Here is a 21302-nt window from a genome sequence, read left to right as displayed (position 1 = left end):
GTTTCTTACATAACTACAATGTTTTTATCCCACCTGGAAAACGCTAACAAATTTTTTGCATATCATCCAAAACCCAGCCCATATTCACATTTCCAATGATCTCAAATAGGACTTTTTAGGGGTACCTGGCTGGCTCAGTCTGTGGAACTAGTGACCCTTGATCTCCAGGTTGTGAGTTTGAGCCCCACAGTTGGTGTAGATTACTGAAAAATAAAATCTTTTTAAGTTTATTTTGAGAGAGAGCACACCTGAGTGTTTTCCTGTGATTGGGGAGGGGCAGAGAGAGGGAGAGAGAAAATCCCAAGCAGGCCCCAAGCTGTTAGCATGGGGGCCCCATGCAAGGCTCAGTCTCACCAATCATGACATCATGACCTGAGCAGAGATCAAGAGCCTGGAGGCTTAACCAACTGAGCCACCCTGGTGCCCCCAAAATAAAATCTTTTTTAAAAAGGGAGTTTTTACAGTTGGCTTACTAGAATCGGGATGCAAACAAGGTCATGAGTTTCCTTCACCAGATCTTCCACAGGGTAAGTAATTTTGGGGCAAATCACAATTAGAGTGAGCTCCTGAGGTCCCCAGCAAGTCAGGGAACTGAGCAGCAGTGACAGTAATGGGCCGTTGCCAAGCTGAGATCTGCTCCCCAAGGCAATGTCCCTTCCACGACTCCCAGGCTGAGCAGTGTGCATTTCCAACTTCTTGCTGACTTCAAATTCTCAAGCCTCAACCTTTTTCACCTCTCCCTCTCCAATGAAAGCTGGCTCCAGGCTATTGCCTCTAGGTGTTATTTCAGCGTCCTATTTCAGCGTCCAAGTGGAGCCAGTGGTTTCGGTAGCTGATAAACACTCCGGATCAAACTAGGCTGCACATTGGAATCACCGGAAGAGCTTTTAAATGTTTTTTTAATGTTTATTCATTTTTGAAAGACAGAGACAGAGCACAGGCAGGGGTGGGGCGGAGGGGGGGGGGGCCACAGGATCAGAAGCAGGCTCCAGGCTCCGAGCCATCAGCCCAGAGCCCGACGCGGGGCTGGAACTCACGACCGCGAGATCGTGACCTGAGCCGAAGTCTGACGCTCAACCGACTGAGCCACCCAGGCGCCCCTCACCTGAAGAGCTTCAAAACGGCTGATGCCTGGGTCTGCCACCCAGAAATCCGAATGTAATCAGCCGGGACTGTGGCCTGAGCTCGAGGAGTTAGTTAGCCAGGTGACCCTAACGCGCAGCCACGGCGGAGACCCACGGAGGAGCCGCCGCCACCAAGCTCTCCCTACCCGGGCTCCGAGGGTTAAGCGGGAACGGGCGGGTGGGGGCGGGGCTTCGAGGCAGGGGCGGGGCCGCAGAGGAAGCCTGGCGGGATCTCCAGGTCGCCGCCGCCAGCCCGCCCGGCCGTAGCTAAGACGAGCGGAAACGCCTCCGTTTTACAAAACAAAGGCAGAAACGGGAGGCGTGCGCGGCCCGCGGGGCTGAGACCTCGGCGGTTGGCCCCTCCGGCCCGGGCGCTGCAGCATCTTTGGGTGGCCATGGCGACGAGCCTTGGGAGCGGCTGGCGCTGGGGGTCCGACGGCCGCCAGGCGCCTCCGAAGATCACGCCGACCGTGGAGGAGCTGCAGAGCCGCGTGCAAGAGACGCTGGACCTGCTGTCCCCGCGGGAGCTGAGCCACTTCCGCGTCCTCCTCAAGACCGTGGACGAGCGGCCGCGCGTGAGCCCCGTGCGGCTGGAGCTGGAGGGCGACAGCAAGGCGGGGCTGGCCCGTCTCCTGGTCCAGCACTACTACCTGCCCGCCGTGTCGCGCGTTCTCGTCAAGGTGCTGCAGCAGCTGCGCCGCGCCGACCTGCTGCCGCGCTGGCAGAGCGCGGAAGACGACGACCGCCGGGGTGAGCGGGGGCGCTGCCGCGAGCCGGGGCTGGGGGCTGGGCCCGGATCGGCGGCCGGGATGGGGGGGCGGGGTGGTGGCGGCCGGGTTAGGGGGCGGGGCCCGGGTGCGCGGCCGGCGGGCCGGCGGAGGGGCGGAGCCTGGGTGAGAGTGGGGACAGCCGGGCAGGGGGGGAGAGGTCCGGGTGATCGGGGGGCTGCCGGGGCTGGGGGCGGGTTCCCGGGCAGCCCGCGGGGCGGAGGCTAGCGGAGCCAGGGGCTGGCGGGTGCCCTAGGACCCAGGTGACGCGCGGTGGGAGGTGGGAACCTTGGGTGAAGCAGCCCGTAGGATCGCCATCCCCAGGCGCGGAATCCGAGTGATCCGTCGAAGAGCGGCCATCAGGGTTTACGAGCACATTTTGGGGGTCGGCTCAAAGAGCAGATCGACTCAGCGGCAGGCCTGAGATGCTTCGTTAACGACTCCCTTCAAGAGATTATGATGTGGGAGGTTTCCAAATGATGCAGTGAGAAGCCCAGTGTTGGAAACCCCACTGTCACACCTCCAGGGGGTGTATTTATGGAAGGGGTGGCTCTTCTTGCACACCATGAGGCCATTTGCCGTCAATCTGGGACGATGTGGCTTATGATCAAGAAATGTAGTATGGAGCAGGTTGAGGGAGGTGGGGCTCCCCCCCACCGGCCCGATTTGATAAACGGGTGTGTACATAATGTGTATGTGAGAGAGAGGAGAGAGAGGAAGCAGCACTTACATGGGAGCCATTGAGATAGCAGTAAAATGTGCCGTCGGTGACCTCTGCCATCGGCATGCCTATGATCTGATTGAGCTTCTAGGTGTGTTACTGTCGCTGATTTTGTTTAGATTTGTAATGCATCACAACTGTAATGGCCCACCACACATGGCCGACAGGCAGAATACTGGCCCTGTGGAGCCTTGACTCTCCCTGCTTTCACTGCACCTACAAAGCATTTGTGTCGTCCCTCCTCCCAGGTTCGTTGGTCATGTACCACTTCTGCTATCACCTCTTTAGACTGTTGGCAAAGTGGGCTTTTTTTTCCAGAGTCATCCAACCTACACAATATTATGGCTCTACACTGGAGGCACCCAATACATGTTGGAATTAAATGCTAAGAGATTATGCTATTTTTTTTTTTTTAATGCCTAGTTCCTTTACTTCAATTTTCCCTTTATTGATGTCTTAATCTCCTCTCCAGGAAGTACATGTGCAGTAATATGTCAGTTAGACCTTGTCCCTTTTTATCTCTGGCCTGGCTCTTCCTGCCCTTGTATCCCACTGTGGCCTCCGGGAAGCCTGTTTTAAGTTTCCAGCCTCATGAGTTTGCAGGAAGGTGTTCATAATCCAGGGAACCTGTTCTAAAGCGAGGTTGAAGCCTGCTGGACCCCCAAAACGTAAGAGGCAACAGAATTCCTTGGGAGGAGCTTCCTGTTAACAGGGATGACAGTGGATCTTGATTAAAACTTAAAAAATGGGAAAATAATAATGTGTTTTTTCTGTTTTATTCTCTTTTCATGAAAATTCATGCAGAGATTCCAAGAAAGATTCTAAAGAGGAGCTATGACTGCGTGGATGGCGAACTGGTAAATATTTTTGCTCTCACTCCAGCACTGCACACTGGTTAGGAAAGATGGTATTTATTTAGCCGCTTGAACTGCCATTTTAACATTTTTTTGTGTGCTGTTCTTGTTGGTTAAAGACTATCTGTATGGTTTTCTCAAGTGGTCATATCTCACTGCTTTTTGTTATGAGAGTGGAAGATAAACTTGAGCCAGTTAAAACCACTGTGCGTGCATTAACCAAACAAGGTAGGAACTGCTCTTATTTCTGTTTGACAAGTCAAGAAAAGTGAGGCAACTTCAATGGAAGTTCAATGCCTGGCTGTATGGCCTTGGACGACTACGTACATTGCTGGTTCTAGCGTTTGGTTTTTTTAAGTTTTACTACGGAAATTTTGAACAAATAGTAAAGTGGGATAGAAAAACGAATCTCCCCAACTCCAGCCCAACGTACTTATGACCCTGCTTCAGCAAATTAGAAACATAGAGCCAATCTTGTTTTGTCTGTTCCCGCTCCCATTATTTTGAAGCAAATCCAGATAATCATGTCCCTTTCATCTACGGACACTTTCGTGTGGATCTCTGAATCTTTAGCAGGAGAAAGAGGTTCTGCAAAACATAACCACAATACCATTATTCTACCTAAAAGCAACTTCCTTAATGTTTACAAAGAGGCGGTTAGCATTCAGATATCCTTGACTCGTTCCTATGTCTTTTGCAGGGGAGTGGTTTGAATCAGGATACAGATTCATACAGGGCCTACACAATTACAGTTGTTTGCTTTGTGCCTTGAGACTCTTAACTTAGGATGCTTCTTCTTTCTTTAGCCTTTTTTCTTGTTATTTATCTATTAAAGAAACCAAGTTGTCTGTAGAATGTCCCACATTCTGGATTTTGATGATTGCAGCCTTATGTGGTCATTTACCGTTTCCTCTGTCCGCCATATTTCCTTAAACTGATACTCTAGCTATACGTAGGAATTTAAAACTGAGATTGGCCTATTAGTCCTAGTCTGAGGAAGATATTTGAAAGGATTATAAATCAAGTCATGACTCCCCCCACCCCCGTTCCATAACTAATAAGAGAGACAATCAGTGTTGCATCCCTGATCCAAACTGGGAAACCTCACCATCGATCCCTAGAGAAACTCATTATTTTGTATCTATGACACATTTGGATTTCTGAGTTTGGTTTGGTTTAATTATTGTTGGCTTTCCTGGAAAATAGGACTGTTATGACCTGAGTGGCAAGCGGAAGGCTTTCCTCATGTGTGTGGAGAAGAACAGACCCGGGGCTCACCGGGACGTCATGCTAATGACCGAATGGCTTGGCCAGTGCCAGTTTGAGCATACTTCGTGCATCGATCCCAACAAAATGGTAAAAATAAAAAACAATGAGGAACCTAACTTGGATCTTCCAATTTTCCTTTCTTTTTTAAAAAATTGAGTTTTAACACCTGGTAAGAATCAGGACCTACCTGCTGCTCAATGACATGTGTGTCCTGATAAAACTCTGGATGCTTTTGTAATTTTACGTGTGCGATACCCTACCTCCCCTTCCAGTCAGGCAGGGACCTCTTGGGCTCCAGTCTTGGCTAGGGCCCTGCAGTTGAAGAGGGAAGGGAACCCCAGAAGGCATCCTTGGCAAGATGGGCAAGGGGGCCAAGGACAAGGCGGAGTCTGGAGTAGGCAAGTTCCAGAGCATTTAGGAGCAGGAAAGACCAAGGAAACTCCTTTGAGAGGTCATCAGAAGGCAGGCCAGAGGGATTCCAGCAGCATGAGCCTTTGTGGGACTCACTTGGAACCCTGGGAGAAGCGTGGGGAGGGAGCCGATAGCACTGGGCAGAATTGCGTTGTGACTTAACTAGATTGTACTGAAAAAAATAAGGTGGAAGAGGATGGTGGGAACTCCATTTGATCTCTTTGACCTTAGCTGAGACATGACTCAGACCTGCCCTTATTTAGGGACAGTAACATAGGAAAGCCCTTCTTAGATCCCAGGAGTCACTGCTAATGAATGTCAAGGAACAGCATAGCATGGGGTTGTGGATGCCACACAGGCTGCCTCGGCTGGAATCCTGTCCCTTGCTAGTTGCTCCCTTAAATCTGGTTCTCATCTGAGGGTGACTTGTCCCCCTCATTTGGCCGTATCTGGAGCCATCTCTGGTTGTCACAACTGGAGGGTGCTACAATGCCCAGAACAGCCCCCACAGCAAAGAATTTTCTGGCCCCAAATGTCCTTTCCCCAAGGATTGGACCAGAATCTCTTCATTTTGCATGGTTTTTAATCCTGTCCTTTTCATTCAAATGGCAGAAACTGCCAATGTTCTTTTAGTTTATGCTCCTCAGGGTCTTAAGTGGTTACTGTTCCTGGATCCTGGCAACGTTTATAAATATTTAGCAATGTCACTGGCAAAAGTATTTCATTGTTCGGAGTTTCGTTTTTCCGATTCTTAGTTTGGTTAAACATCCTTTGGCCATTTTTTCCTTCTGTAAATTATCTGTTCTGTCTTCCTTTGCCCTTTCTCCAACTGGGTGGTCTTTTTCTTGTTCTTATAGTTATTTTCCTGGATATTATTCATTTACAAAACGTACTGCAAATATGTTTCTCTTACCCTGTGACTTGATTTTTTGTTGTCCTAAGTCATATGGAAGTCTTTTTTTTGTGAGTAAACTTGTCAGTCTTTCTTGTCAGCTTCTTGTTGTTTGTGTCTTGATTAAACCCCATGCCTTCCCAACTTAGAAAATGCTTAAATTATTTTTCTCTAATATTTGCATAGCTTAAGGTTTTCCTTTCTACTCTGGAATCTTATTTTTGGAACAGTGTGAAGTTGGAAGCCTCACCTTATGTCCAGATGGATAGTCTGTTGTCTCAACATTTATTGAATAATGTGTCCTTCCCCCACATACTTAAAACTCTGCCTTTATTGTGAAATAAATTCCCATATATAATTCGATTGGTTTCTAGAATCTAAAATATTCCATTCATATATTTGTTTATACCTAAGCCAGTATCTCCCTGTTTCATTCACCATGATTTTTAGGGATATTTTGATGCCTGATAGGGCTATCCCTCCTCTCTCTCTCTCTCTCTCTGTCTCTCTCTCTTTTTCTTATGAATATGCTTGGCTCTTCTTGAGGATTGTCTGTCCTCTGTGACCTGGAGAATAATCTGGTTAATTTCCACCGAAACCCTTTGGGATTTTGATTGCCTTGACATTGAATTGAGATTCATTTGGAGTGAATCAGCAAATAAATAGTATTAAGAGAAGCGTGGGCATGTCATGGTTCATTGTCGCCTCTTCCCCAAAGCTTTATCCTTTCTTCATTTAGGTTTATTCCTAGGTATTGTCCTAGTTTGGGTGTGACCGTGAATGGGACCCCCTTTTCTGTTATGGGGTTTAAAAGATTGTTGCCAGGTAACCGGAGTGGGTGGGTGGGGGGAGCGGATCTTTGATCTTTGTGAGTTAATCTTGTATCCAGTCAGCTCACTGGCCTCTGGTTCCAGTAGTTACTTGGTTGATTATTTCGTATTTCTAGAAAGTCATGATATGTGTAAAAAATGAGTTTTGGCTCTTTGTTTACCGTATTTAGACTTCATTTCACTTTTACATGCTTTATTGAAGGGACTAGAATCTTGGCTACAAGGTTTACGGGAGCAGTGATGGCCGCCACTCCCGCCACTCCCGTCTTGCGTTTCTCTCTAGGGGGCTCGATTCTGATGAGGCCTCTCCATAGGTCCTGGCAGGTGTATATTACTGGCAGATCCCTCCATCCCCTTCCATTTCTAGCTTATTGAGGGCATTAATTTTAGAAAACAATAACTTTATATGTTAAAATAAGTTAATAATATAAAATTTACATACACTAACCCTTTGGGGAGCTATCATTTTGTTGTGTTTTTTTGCAGTAGAGAATCAGAAATGCCCTAATTCTGTTAAACAAGAACCAATGGCACAAACAGAGATTACGGGAATTCTGAGAGCAGCCAAAAGGGAAGGGACAAGTTCAGGAACTGATATTTACCTCATACGAACCCTGCCTGAGATGTAGTTATTTTCATATTTGTCATATCCTCGGATTGCCTACTGAAAAGAACCATCTCCAGCATTTCTGATTTTACTTCCCTCCAGTTATTTTGAATATGTGATCCTATTTTACAGGAGTTACTTGGGAAAATATCATCATTTCGGGATGGACTCAATGAAATTAAGGATGATGTTGGCTGTTGCCTTGTTACTCTTATGTCCCACGGGGAGAAAGGCTTTATTAAGATGAAAGATGGTGAGAGAGTCAGCCTGGAGGACATTTTTGAAATGTTTAATAATAAAAATTGTCCGGCACTTCAAGAGAAACCAAAGATCTTTATAATCCAGGCCTGCAGAGGAGGTGAGTGGAGACTTCTTGGTCCAGTCCTGTGTCTAGGGCATTCTCATATGGATGACTGAGAAAAGAAAAAGCAGTTACAAATATTTATTTGTTTGTTTGTTTATGATCAGAGGCCCCTCGGCTGATGTGACTTTAGTTGTGTGGGGTACTAGAGACTTTGGGCTGGGAGGAAGGGACAGAAGGGACACTTACCTGGGATGGAATCATTAACTCTGGCTGAGGAATGGTCCCAGTCACTCACATCATGGGGTAGGCCAGGGAGCCTCAGATCTGAGAGATATGTGTGCAGTTCCCAAGGGCCATCCCGCCGTCCATGTGATGCCTGGCGACCTGCCGGGCCAATATCCGACTTCCGTAGCTTCTGTGGCTATTCCTCCCTCTTCTGGAGGTGCAAGCTTGTTGGGACGTTGATTAAGGGTTCCTGGTGTCAATGGCGCATTACTGTAGTGTGTATTTTTGTTTTCCAAAAAATAGAGAAAAGAGATAATGGTGTTGAGACAGACGATGAACCCATGGAGTCTGATGACGTATCTGAGAAGAGGAGGCTGCCCACGTTCAGTGATTACTTCATCATCTATCCTACCCAGGCAGGTGAGACAGTGAGGGTAGATGCCAGTGACACACACTTTTTTCCAGAAGGTTTAAGTTATTCGTGATGATTCTCAGAATCTTTTTTTTTTTAATTAATTTTTTTTTTTTTTTTTTTTTTTAAGAGAGAGAGAGAGAGTGTGTGTGAGTTGGGGAGGGGCAGAGAGAGAAGGAGACACAGAATCGGAAGCAGGCTCCAGGCTCCCAGCTGTCCACACAGGGCCCGACGTGAGGCTCGAATTCACAGACCGTGAGATCATGACCTGAGCTGAAGTTGGATGCTTAACCAACTGAGCCACCCAGGCCTCCCTTAAATTATTTGTGCCTTACAAATTGACATCTAGAAGGAGAATTTTTTGTTAACCTCTCCATCTCCGTTTACAAATGTTCCCACTTTTAGAGATGGCAGGTTGGCATCTCTAAACAAAAGAAGCAGATCATTCTTCCAGGAATGCACAGGCCCCCGAGCAAAGTATTGCATGGTGAATGAGATGGTTGGCTCTTCTGTGAAAAAGATCTTGGCCCAAAAGCTAGTTCTGCCACTTAGTATATTTGAGACCTTCAGTATGTTTTAATTGCTAGCTATGTTAGTTTCTTCATGTAAAACGGGAATGATAGAATTCACTTATGTCTTTGGGATGTTACATAAATTGAATTCTATAAAGCAGATGTGCTTATCATAATTAATGGCATAGTGAATACAAAAAAAAAAAAGAAATTAGATACTATTATTACTAATATATTCTGCTAATAATATTATCATCATTGTTACTAATACTATTATTGATAATAAGTTAAAGTCCAAAAGAATCTGTGTATGCGAGGGTGGACTTGATTCACTTGTGAAGGGAAACAAAAATGTTGGAGAGATAGAATTAAGGGGTCCAGGACATTTCTTTAGGTTTTTTTTTTTTTTTTTTAGGCTTATTTTTATTTAAAAACAAAATGTTTGTTGGTTTATTTAGAGAGAGCGAGAGCACATGCGAGTAGGAGAGGGGCAGAGAGAGAGGGCGATGCAGAATCTGAAGCAGGCTCCAGGCCCTGAGCTGTCAGCACAGAGCCCGATAATGGGGCTCGAACTCATGAACTGCGAGATCATGACCCAAGCTGAAGTTGGACGCTTACCTGCCTGAGCCACCCAGGCACTGCTTTATCTTGACTTGAAAAGAGGATTAAAGTAGCTTGCAAATATATATATATATATATATATATATATATTCCCTCTCTATGTGGAATTTGATATAAAATGTGAGTGAAGAAATGCAAGCAAAGGAAACTAAGGGCCACCACTTAAAATGAAACCATCCTTCGTGGTAAGATGCGAGAAACTTCCCCACTAGGGTTAGACGAAAGATCTCACTCCTTGGTTGTTTCTCCAAGAGAGATGAACGCATGTGGCCTCACAGAGACTGGCACACAAAAGTTCATAGCAGCTTGATTTGAAATAGCCAAAGACTGAAAACAACCCAAGTGACCATCAACAGGTGAGCGAATAAACAAATCCTGGTGTGCCACACGTGGACTACCAGTCAGCGATGAAAGGAAATGAGCTCCTGATATAAACTAACCGCAGAATTATTATGGAACAGTTCAGGGTCAAGGCGAGAAACCTCATGCTCCAGTTTTATGGAACGAATGAGTTTTATGACTGCTGGACTGTATATACATTTAAGGGCTAGAGACTCAGTATTGAACAGAAGAACTAAAACTCTCTGCCTCCACGGAGCTTCTGCGCTAGTGGGGGAGACAGACGAGAAACACAGAGAGAAACTATATGTTGTGCTACTTTACGATCCCATTTATATAAAGCTCTGAAACAGGCAAAACTAATCTGTGGTGCCAGAAGTCAGGATACTGCTTGCCCTCAGGGCTGCAGAGTGTGGGGGGTGGTAATGACCAGAGGGGGCAAGGAGGGGACTTCTGGAATGCTGGCATCATCTTGTTTCTAGATGGTTCTAGTTATGGGGTGTGTTCACTTTATGAAAGTTTATGGAGCTATTCTGTACCCCTAAGGCTTTGCACACTTTGCTATGGGATGGTTCCCTTTCAGTGAAATCTTTACCAAAAATAAATAAAATAAAATAAAATAAAATAAAATAAAATAAAATAAAATAAAATAAAAAAATAAAATACAATAAAATATGTTAAATGCTGATAAGTGCTATGGAGAAAAATAATGCAGGGATGAGGGTTATAGGGAGTGTCGAGGGAGAGGAGTGGAGATGGCCGTTTTAAAAAAGAGATGTGTAGGGGCGCCTGGGTGGCTCAGTCGGTTAGACGTCCGACTTCGGCCCAGGTCACGATCTCACGGTCCGTGAGTTCGAGCCCCGCGTCGGGCTCTGGGCTGATGGCTCAGAGCCTGGAGCCTGCTTCCGATTCTGTGTCTCCCTCTCTCTCTGCCCCTCCCCCGTTCATGCTCTGTCTCACTCTGTCTCAAAAATAAATAAACGTTAAAAAAAATTAAAAAAAAAAAAAAAAAAAAGAGATGTGTAGAGATGTCCCCATGGAGCAGCTGATTGTTGTGTGGACATTTGAGGGACATGAGAGAGGGACCTATGCAGATATTTGAGAGAACTTGTGTTGTGACATAAGAATACTTAGGATATAGGGACGCCTGGGTGGCTCAGTCTGTTGAGCATCCGACTTCGGCTCAGGTCATGATCTCACAGTTTGTGAGTTCGAGCCCCGCATCGGGCTCTGTGCTGACAGCTCAGAGCCTGGAGTCTGCTTTGGATTCTGTGTCTCCCTCTCTGTCCCTTCCTGCTTGTTGTCTCTATGTCTCTGTCAAAAATAAATCAACAGTAAAAAAAAGAATACTTAGTATATAACAATAATAAAAATTCTATGTATACACAGACCACTAGAATAGAATAGAGAATGTACACGCAGAACCAGATATGCAGGACAACTAGGTATGTGACAAGCCATCACCAATTAGTGTTGAAAAAATGGGCTGTTCAATATGTACTGCTAGGAAAACTGTTTTCTCCGTGGGAGAAAAACAAAAAATTATTTCTTGGCATAGGATTCGTTGTATCTTTAATCACGTGAAATGTCCAGTAAGTCTATAGTAATGCTCCTTTTATCTCTAATATTTGTGGCTTCCTTCTTTTAATCTTGATCAGTCTTGCCAGTGGTTTCATTAAGAACCTATTTTTAGGGGTGCCGGGCTTAGCATCTGGTTAAGCATCCTACTTCGGCTCAGGTCATGATCTCACGGTTTGTGAGTTCGAGCCCTGAGTCGGGCTCTGTGCTGACAGCTCGGAGCCTGAGTGGAATTCTCTCTTTCTCTCTCTCTCTCTCTTCTTCTCTCTCTGCCCCTCGTGGGATTTTCTCAATCTCACTCTCTCTCTCTGCCCCTTGCTCACTTATGCCCTCTCTCTCTCTCAAAAAAAAAAAAAAAAAAAAAAAAAAAAAGAACCTATTTCTGGTTTTGTTCATTCTCTCTAGTATAGGTTTTTGATTTCGTTAATTTTGATTTCATAAATTTTCATTAAAATTTCCATTTTTCTTCATTTGGGGGTTTCTTCTACTCTTCTTTTCCCAACTATTTTGGTTAGATACTTGGCTCATTATTTTCTCTCCTTTCAAAAAATAAGCATTAAAAAAAATTTTTTTTTAACATGTATTCATTTTTGAGAGACAGAGCACAAGTAGGGGAGGGGCAGAGAGAGAGGGAGACACAGATCTGAAGCAGGCTCCAGGCTCTGAGCAGTCAGCACAGAGGCCTATGCAGGGCTGGAACTCACAAACTGTGAGATCATGACCTGAGCCAAAGTCAGACACTTAACCTACTGAGCCACCCAGGCGTCCCCAAAATATAAGCATTTTCAAATAATCTCCTCTGAGTACTGCTTTTACTGTATCCCTCACATTATAACATGTAACTTTTTAAAAAGTGTTTATTTTGACAGAGAGAGAGAAAAAAAAGAGAGAGGGAGAGAGAGACCCTCCCTGATCTCATGCACCAAACTGTGAGACCATGACCTGAGCTGAAATCAAAAGTCGGTCGCTTAACTGACCGAGCCACCCAGGTGCCCCAGCTATTAAGATATTAATATTGAGCTTGGAACTAACTACTTTAGTAAATGGATCTCTTAGGTATTTCTTTTGGCCTAGGAGTGCTGTGAAAAAATTACTGAGACACTAAGGGCACCATGAACTGAGAAAGTTTGGGATCTTCTGCCCAGAGGAATCTCCTGCACATGTATATACATGGACAAGATGACTGACTGTCCCAGTTTGCCTGAGATGGAGGGGTTTCCCAGGATACTGGACTTTTCAGTGCTAATACCAGGAAAGTGATGAATGGGGCTGAGTCGAGCACTCTACTCTGGGCACTCCTTTGAAGTTGCTTAGTGGGGCAAATAAAGGGGCAGGAATCTAAAAGCCACTGGGAGTCGTATATTCATACTGTAGAATACTGTGCCGCAGTTGAAAAGAATCATCATGGTGAAGTTTCAAATGCAACAGTTAATGAAAATAAGACAGCTGTGGGGCATCTGGGTGGCTCAGGTTGTGATCTCACAGATCGTGAATTTGATTTCTTGGGCGTGGGATGAGGCGGGAGGGAGACTTTGCCGGATTCCTTTTATAATTTGAATTGTGAACCATTTGTATTTGAGTCCATTTTTTGTTGCTTTTTGGATTCCACATACAAATGAAATTATATGGCAGGTCTTCCCTGTCTGGCTTATTTTTCTTAGCAGAATACCCTCTAGTCCATGTTGGCAAGATTTCTTTCTTTTTTATGGCTGAGTAATATTCTCTTGTGCATATGTGTGTGTGTGTGTGCATGGGTGTCCATGTAAGATAAATATACATCTATATTTTTATCTACTCATCTATTGATAGATGAATTGTGAACCATTTGAATGTATTATCTATTCAAACAATGGATTTAATCACGGCTTGACTTTTGGCTAAGATCAAGGGCAAAAAAGATGGATTTAAAACATTTTAAAGTTATCCTCTTTTAGAAAGTAGATTTCAACAAAATTCGGGCTTCCGACATCTAGTTCACCGTTGGAGTTTATACCAGCTACCTGACCCCTGTGAGTTCTAGAGCCTGTCCCTCCTGGCCTGTGACCAAGCCATCTCACCTATATATAAGAGAAGCTATAAGGTGTTCATGTGTTCATTGGCTACTTGTTTTCGGTCTTGTGAGTGATTGGAGTTCTTGTTCTATGGCCAGAGTCATCATCTAATGCAATGTTGGGGGAATCCGGTCTTGATGACTTTTTAATTTGACCCTGTTTGGTAAATCTGCAGAAATTCACTAGCTTTCAGCCCGAGTCTAAAGTTCTCCAGTTTTACTCATCAGACTCATTTTTTTGTGGCCTAGAGTCTGTCCTGAGGACTGAACCCGTGGCCATGGACGACAATAGCTGATTATTTTCAAAGTGACAAGAAATGTATAATCTTTCATTTAATAAGATGCTTGGCAGCTACACTGATTTTCACTCTGCTGACTGGCACATCCTCCACGGGGTTGCAGACCATGTTAGGTTAGAGGCTTTCAAATGTTATTTGCCACAACCTACAGGAAGAAAGAGCTATGGTGTTGCATCAAATCTAATGCCTTGATTGTAAGACATACCATTATTTTGTGTCCTCAGGGAGCTACCAATTAATTACTCTGTGACACGGAAGAGATTATATAGCACATCCAGATTTCAGAGATGCCTAAGTTGGGGGGGGGGGGCGAAAACTTCAATATTAGAATTGATAAAATCTACACTTCATTATAGTCTATCACATATATTTATGTAAAAGTATAAATACACATGTAACACACTAGTTTTATAAATTATAGCTACCCTTGCTGCATTGACGTACTTTAATATTTTCTACTATATCCCATTTTATCCCATTTTCAAAAAAGGCAGTTTCATTTTTTTAAATTAATCAATTAATTTATTTTGAGAAAGAGAGAGAGAGAGAAAGTACAAGCGGGGAAGGGGCAGAGAGATGGAGAGACAGAATCCCAAGCATGGGATGAGCCATGGGGCTTGAACTCCCAACCATGAGATCATGACCTGAGCGGAGATCAAGGGTTGGATGCTTAACTGACTGAGCTGCCCAGGCGCCCCTAAAAAATACAGTTTCAATATGCTAAATTGATTTGTTGGCTGATAATTGGGCCGCAGCCTGCAGTTTGAAGAACACTGGATGGATTGTCAAACATTGTGATGTGGTGTTTCTAACTCAGATTTACTCCAAGAGGGACAATACTGAAATTGCTGTATGGTTCCTATACTAAACAGATATGTTTTGTGGATTTGTTTACAACTTTATGGAGATATAATTGAAGTATGAGCTGTACATATTCCACATGTACCATTCGAACAGATGGGAGTATATGTTCATGACACCATCACCATGATCAAGATAAGCAAATATTGCCGTCACCGCAAAAAGTTTCGTCATGTTTGAATCTGTCCCTACCTCCATCCCCATCCCTGAGTCACCACGGTTGTGTTTTCTGTTACCACTGATTAGATTATATTTTCTGGAATTTTATATGGCTAGAACTATATAGCATGTAGGTTTCCTCCCTCCCTCCCTCCCTTCTTGTCTTCTTCCACTCAGCATAATGGTTTCGGGTTGTACCCATGTCGTTTGTATATCAGTAGCTCATTCCTTTTTATTTCTGAGTAGTATTTAGTTGTGTGAATATAACACAATGTTAACACAATGCGCTCAGCCATTCACTTGTTACTGAACATTTAAGTTGTTTCTAGGTTTTGCTTATTACAGATGAAGCCGCTGTGAACACACGTGTGTACATCTTTGGGCGTATGTTTTTGTTCTCCTTGGGTAAATACGAAGAAGTGGAATGGTTGGTTCACATAGTAGGTGTGTTTGACTTTTAAAGAAACTGCCAAGTTGAAAATTATTTTTCAATGTGGTTGTATTGTTTACATTTCCGCCAGCAGCGTATGAGAGTTCCAGTTGCTTCACATCCTCATTATCAGTTGGTTTGATCTGTTTTTAAATTTTAGACAGTCTGATGGGTATAGAATAGTATCACCTTGTAGTTTTAATTTGCATTTCTTGGAGGCCTAGTGATTATCTTTTCCTGTACGTGTTGTCCGCTCACATATCTTCTTTTGCTAAATGTCTGTTCATGTGTGTTGTCCAATTTTTTATTGGGTTGTTGGTTTTCTTATAAAGTTGTAAGAATTATTTTCTTTTTAATTTTTTTTAAGTTTATTGATTTTGAGAGACAGAGGAGGGGCAGAGAGAGAGGGAGAGAGAGAATCCCAGGCAGGCTCTGTGCTGTCAGCACAGAGCCCAAAGTGCGGCTCGAGCTCACAAACTGTGAGATCATGACCTGAGCCAAAACCAAGAGTCGGACGCTTAACCAACTGAGCCGCCCAGGCACCCCTGAGAATTATTTATATATTCTGGATACAAGTTCTTTGCCTGGTATGTATTGCAAATATTTCTCCCAAACTGTGGCTTGCTTTTCATTTTCTTAATAACGTGTTTCAAAAAACAAAAGTTTTTAATTTCAATGAAGTCCAAATTAGCATCTTTTTCTTTTGTGGCTTATGCTTTTTGTGTTCTAAGAAACCTTTGCCTATATTGAGATTGCAAAGGTGTATCCATGTTTTTTTTCTGTTCCAACCTAGATTTATTATCAGAGGGTACGATTTTGATATTCCCATCAAATTTCCACACTAAAAAAAGACACGTTTCATGTTTTTTACTAACTACTAATAAAAACAATTCCACTAAATTTTTTTGAGGACCCCAAAATAAATTCTATACTGATGTATTTGGGGGATATTTAGCTTAAGATCCAATAGCAAAAGTCAGAAAAAAAAAAAATAGACGGGGCACCTGGGTGGCTCAGTTGGCTGGTCATCTGACTCTTGATTTCAGCTCAGGTCATGATCTCATAGTTGGTGAGTTTGAACCCGACATTGGGCTCTGCACTGATAGTGCGAGCCTGCTTAAGATTCTCTCTCTGTCTCTGTCTCTGTCTCTCACTTCCCCCACCTTCAAAAATAAATAAACATTAAGAAATATAGAAAGGAGGGATAAATGAAGGAAATATGGCAAAATGATAACTGTTGAATCTGGGGGATGATTATATGGGAGTTTGTTAAACTTTGCTTTCTCCTTTTGTGAATATTTGAAAAGTTTTATTTAAAGATTGATAGAAGAGAACTGCCCTCTTGAGGGGTTACGTGCTGTTGGTCACAGGAGTCCCCTGGGAGGCTCAGTGCTTCCTCTTTTTGTGTCTGTGTCTCTTATGGACCCAGGCCCACTCCTATTAATACAAGAATGCTTCCGTATTCTCAGTTCAAAACCATTTTACAGGTTTCACTGTGGGTAAAAGAAAAGTTCGGTGCAACCAGAGGAGGAAAACACATGAAATGTTTTCACTTTGTAGATCACGTTGCTTTACGGCACCCTCGCACGGGCTCGGTGATGATTGAAGCGATGGCTGAGGTCTTTAAACAGCATGGAAATAAGTGGCACATCGCTGACTTTTTCACCAAAGTAAGTAGATTCTAAGTGAACATGTGCTTCATTCATGTACTTGATCGGAGCGTTTTCATGAGGTTGGCTTTACCCATGAAAATGTGAGAGATGCTGAAAAGTTGCTTGGAAGTGATGGGCTGATCATGACTTACAATGACTGTAGCATTCAGAAAACAGGGTTGAGCCACCTGCCGAGGGAAACAGAATGACACCTTCCGTTCCTTGCTAATAGAAGGGCATTGGATATTAGGTGAGCTTGAAAGACCCCGCCTGCTGTGTAGCCCACCATTGCAGCCAGCTTTGGCCCGACTCAGCACCCCTAGAGAGGGCAGAGCCTTAGGACATCTCTAAGGACAGACCCCAGCTCACATTTGTCTCCCCAGCTTGTAGCCCATAGTAAACATTCACTGAATGAACACGTGCTCGATAATGGCGGTTGATGTGCACACAGACCCCTAGTTTGGAGAATGGCCCAATTGTTGTAGTTTATCGTATCAGGAGTGAAGAGAAATTTTCTTCTCATGCTGAGAGGTTTACGCCCACAGAGAGCTAATGAGAAGAGATCAGAGAAGCGCCCAGTAACAGCGAGGCTAACATCGATTGCGTGGCTCACTCCACGCCAGTTGCCGTTCTCTGCGCTTCCCAGATGCGAATCCAGTCAAGCTTTCCAACACCCCTCAGGGACCTCCTGGGATTCACATCCCCTGTGACAGATGGGGGCGAGTCGGTGGCCGAGCTGGCACCCCAGCCTGGGCAGAGTGCTTCTAGAGTTCATGCCCTAATCACAATTACATATGAATTACTCCACACCTGCCCAAGGTATGGTAACTATTTTTGTTTCTTTAAAATAGAAAGATTTAATTTTAAAAATTTACATATGATGCTTAACAGCCCTTCAAACTCCTTCTCACCTCATTTGAGGTCAGAGTTGGGTGGGGGTGGGACGTGAAAGGGAGGGACCACAGACAATTTTGACACTCATTCCGACCATATGCCCGAGTATTTTCTATTGCTCAGTTTCTCTGAGAAAACAGTTTCTCGTCAGCTTCTCAGCAATGTTATAATAAAGACAGATTTGGCCAACTGTAATGGAAATCCATCGTAGCTAAGGCTAGCTGAAAAATTGTTTGGCTGACCGACGTTCATTAAGCCTTTACCGAACACCCTTTATTTTGAAAGTGCTTGCTGAGTAGACACTGGCGAAGAAAAAAAAAATCCACAAATGAGCATGATGGGGCCTTTGCATTGAAGGCCCTCATGGCCCAGCGACATGGAAGGGTGGCTGATGTGCTCACAACCAACCCTGGGATTATAGGGCCACGGGGTGCTTTGGACATAACATAACCCAACCCTTTCATTTTACGGCGGGTTCCCTTGCCTACTAATCCCCAGGGGCAAGTCGAGACCAAACCCAGGTCTGTGGACCCTGGAGTCCAGACAGCTGCATTCCAGACACTTGGGGGGCCATGCTCCTTCCACCGCCATTTGCATATTGCTTTCCGAAATGCATAGAATTCTGCCATTTCACACCGTGGGTTGACTAAAAGGCTTTCGCTCAGGGCTTTTGAACAGTCTGTACTTTAATCTTCCAGGTGAATAACAGAGTGGTGCACACTGAGTTTCATCTACACGAGGAACCCATAAAAGTGTCACTTGTCATGGAATCGACTTTAACTAAATCTGTGTACTTTTGACATCGGGAGGATGAAAAACTAAGGGCTGCTTTATAACCGACGGTGTAAAGAACAGAGAGCGTTTGTAGCGCGGTTCTGATGGTTATCATTTGGGGTTATTTCTGTCACCAGTTGTACTTCTCCGGTTTGTTTTGCAAATACGTGGTATTTTTCCAAGATTGGGCCATGTATAGTTGCCGCTTGTAAATAATTTGACTTCTTTGAAAAGATCACTGTTTTTGAAAATGGGCTTTCCTGAGCTGTTACCAAAACAGGGAAGCCCAGCTCGATTTGTGGACCATTTTTATAATGTGCTTCCCTTACTGATTACACTCCACCCTCTCCTACTTTGGTGCTGGCGTTCATCCTCGTTTTCTTGGCTTAGTCTTCAAGAGCTGTCTCTGTGTAGTCCTGTCCTGGCTCGCCTGATTTCCCCCATGTTGTTGTCTGCAGCCAGACTCGTCTCCTTTTTGACTCCATAAGCCATTCTCGAGTCTGACCCGGGGGTCTTCGTTTGTACTTTGTTGCCCTTGATGCCTCGTGTTTCCACCCGCCACCCATTCCCCAGCTTCTCCCTTGCTGCGCGGTACCTCTGAATGCTGTTTTCTCTGCCTGGGATGCTCTGTTCCACTCCAGTCCTTTCCGCCCCTCCGGGTTTGGTTCAAGCATCCTTTGCACGGGAAAGTTTTTCCGCCAAGGCCTCATGCTAGGTCAGCTCTTTCCGAGTGCTCTGCTCACAGACCCAGTGCTTTTCTTCTGCAGCATTTAGCACCACTGTACTTAAAGGACTGTGCAGTGGCCACGAATCTCTCTCCAGTTCAGTCATAAGCTCCAAGAGGCAGAGGCTGTGTGTCTCATTCATTGCTGTATCCCAGCTTCCATCGGTGCCTTATGACATAGAGAAGCGATGTGATGAATGTTTGGTGAATGACTAGTCTCTGTCTTTTAATTGTTTTGTCCATTCGTCAGACCTCGCCTCATTACCTCTGTGCATCTGGCCACCTTCCAGCCATCCCCACCTGGCTGGTTGTCCTGTGGCGTCTTTAACTCCCTAAGTTGGAAGTCAACCTACATTTCCCTTAAATCTCTTTACAAAACCCATCCCATTGTTAATAATCCTCTGACTCCCCACTGCCTGCGGAATATACTCAGATTGCCCTAGGAGAATGTTCCAAGTCCTTCTCTGTCAGGCCCGTACTGCCCGTTTGTCCTGGGTCTTGACCACATGGGGATGATTTGTCCTCCCCTCAGGCATCCCCTCTCAGAATCAGGCTTGTGGGTTAATGAATGTTGAATGAATGCTCTTGGCTATGTTCATTGAACAATGAACTATGGTTCATTCTCTCCCTTCCGCCTGAAGCGTCCTTTGTTCTGTGTGCTTTCTCTACACCACACATTCTTTAGGGTACGGCTTGGGTCCCATCCCACCAGAAGGAAAACTGTATGTAGACTAGCGTTTACTTAGGGTTCACAAACTCCGGGCTGAAGATGAGCTTTCATTGTGATTGTGTTCTCACTTTTCGTGTAACTTTGGACTATACTAAACCCTGGTTTCCACATCATAAAAGGAGATTTGGCTCGGCTGAGAACTCATCCAGTCACTGGACTTCCCTGAACTTTGGCCTCTTAATAAACTGTTCATGAATATGCTGCAGGTGTGGCTATTCCTGATCCTAGAGGTTCAAGCTGGAAGTTGTGTGAGACCATTGGGCCTGTATGAGGATACAGGTGTTCGGTGAAAATGCTCTGAAGACTGAGGGTCACGATGACTGAAGCAACCCGGAATCTCCAGGCCTGTCTCCATTTCAGGGACAATTGTGTCCTTTTTAGTTAATGTGATTTTTCAAGTCTATATACGTGTGATTTAATTTTGAAAACTTTTGAGTTTTGATGTTTGATATGTGACTTTGTTTTTTTTTTTTTTAATAGACCATTAAAACGTCACCTTGGTTCATAAAATATGAACATCAGGTGAGCCTTCTCTGTTCATTTTGCATCCTGTGCAATCCTGGGACTCCAGGCCCAGGGACTCATTTCAGGGGGACGGCAGCAGCTAACACAGGCAATAGCTCGTTTCCTGAGGCAGGTTAAGTGACTAGCTCAGAGTCCCAGTTAGCAATGCGGCAGTGCATGAAATACATTCCAGTGCATGAAAATACAAGACAAAAAGTGCCAAGTGAGAGAGAAAAGTTATAAGACAGAATCCTTTCAACAAACAGGCCCATGCCAGTTAACTAAGGGAATGAATGAGCTTTGGGGCAAAGGAGGGAACAGTTATTTTGGAACATTGCTCAGGCCACGGCAGGTAAGATTCCTGGAGAGGACTGGAGCATGGCTGGATACCAGACAAACAGGTCAAGGAGGAAGTCAGGTTAGAGAGGGAGGTGGGAAGGTGCCCAAGATGAACTTGAAGCCTGGGGCCAACTTGGTGTCCTCCGTATTCTCTCGGCTGTAAACCAGAACAGGGTCTCCTCTAGCCATCCAATGACACATGAAGTGTATCCCCCCCAAAACTACAGTCCCTACCACAATTTTGCATTTGGAAAAAAACGTAAACCGAGTTTTTCTCTTTTTAAATATGAATGCCCAAGATCAAAAGTTTGCCAAAGGAAATTCCGAGAGAGTTTTATTCAAAAAGGGCACGGGGGAGGGGAGGGGGCGCCTGAGTGGCTCAGTTGGTTAAGCATCCAACTTCGGCTCAGGTCACGATCT

The 21302-nt window shown here is 44.6% G+C and overlaps 1 protein-coding gene and 1 long non-coding RNA gene across 10 annotated transcripts; one reads left to right on the top strand and one right to left on the bottom strand.

Annotated features, from left to right (window-relative positions):
- The first annotated feature begins 1340 nt into the window (after window positions 1–1340).
- LOC132682921 (caspase-14-like) lies at window positions 1341–20555 on the top strand. Of its 9 annotated transcripts, none has more exons than XM_060638298.3 (8): window positions 1341–1874; window positions 3417–3469; window positions 4673–4822; window positions 7608–7833; window positions 8308–8424; window positions 15181–15279; window positions 16826–16935; window positions 18510–20555. In XM_060638298.3, exons 1-8 carry the CDS (start codon window positions 1520–1522, stop codon window positions 18609–18611), a joined length of 1212 nt encoding a protein of 403 aa, XP_060494281.3. In that variant the 5' UTR covers window positions 1341–1519; the 3' UTR covers window positions 18612–20555. The 9 variants fall into 9 exon arrangements, with proteins under 9 accessions (XP_060494281.3, XP_060494277.3, XP_060494284.3 ...); XM_060638294.3 differs by lacking the exon at window positions 18510–20555 and adding an exon at window positions 17564–18503; XM_060638300.3 differs by lacking the exons at window positions 1341–1874; window positions 18510–20555 and adding exons at window positions 2074–2703; window positions 17564–18503.
- Window positions 7749–8301, bottom strand: LOC132682924 (uncharacterized). The gene is made up of 2 exons (XR_009611938.3): window positions 8026–8301; window positions 7749–7888 (listed from the first exon to the last, which is right to left on the bottom strand). It is a non-coding gene; the product is annotated as an uncharacterized LOC132682924 (long non-coding RNA).
- Window positions 20556–21302: the final 747 nt, after the last annotated feature.

Source organism: Panthera onca, chromosome C2, assembly GCF_046562875.1.
Source record: "Panthera onca isolate mPanOnc1 chromosome C2, mPanOnc1 haplotype 2, whole genome shotgun sequence".
Classification (NCBI taxonomy): domain Eukaryota; kingdom Metazoa; phylum Chordata; class Mammalia; order Carnivora; family Felidae; genus Panthera; species Panthera onca.
This window is presented reverse-complemented; position numbering and strand designations above follow the sequence as displayed.

Coding starts and splice junctions, on each gene's coding strand:
- LOC132682921 (XM_060638294.3), top strand. CDS start 1,520: ATGGCGACGAGCCTTGGGAGCGGCTGGCGCTGGGGGTCCGACGGCCGC. Junction 7,834..8,307: donor AATCCAGGCCTGCAGAGGAG/GTGAGTGGAGAC, acceptor TCCAAAAAATAG/AGAAAAGAGATAATGGTGTT. Junction 16,936..17,563: donor TCGCTGACTTTTTCACCAAA/GTAAGTAGATTC, acceptor TGCGCTTCCCAG/ATGCGAATCCAGTCAAGCTT.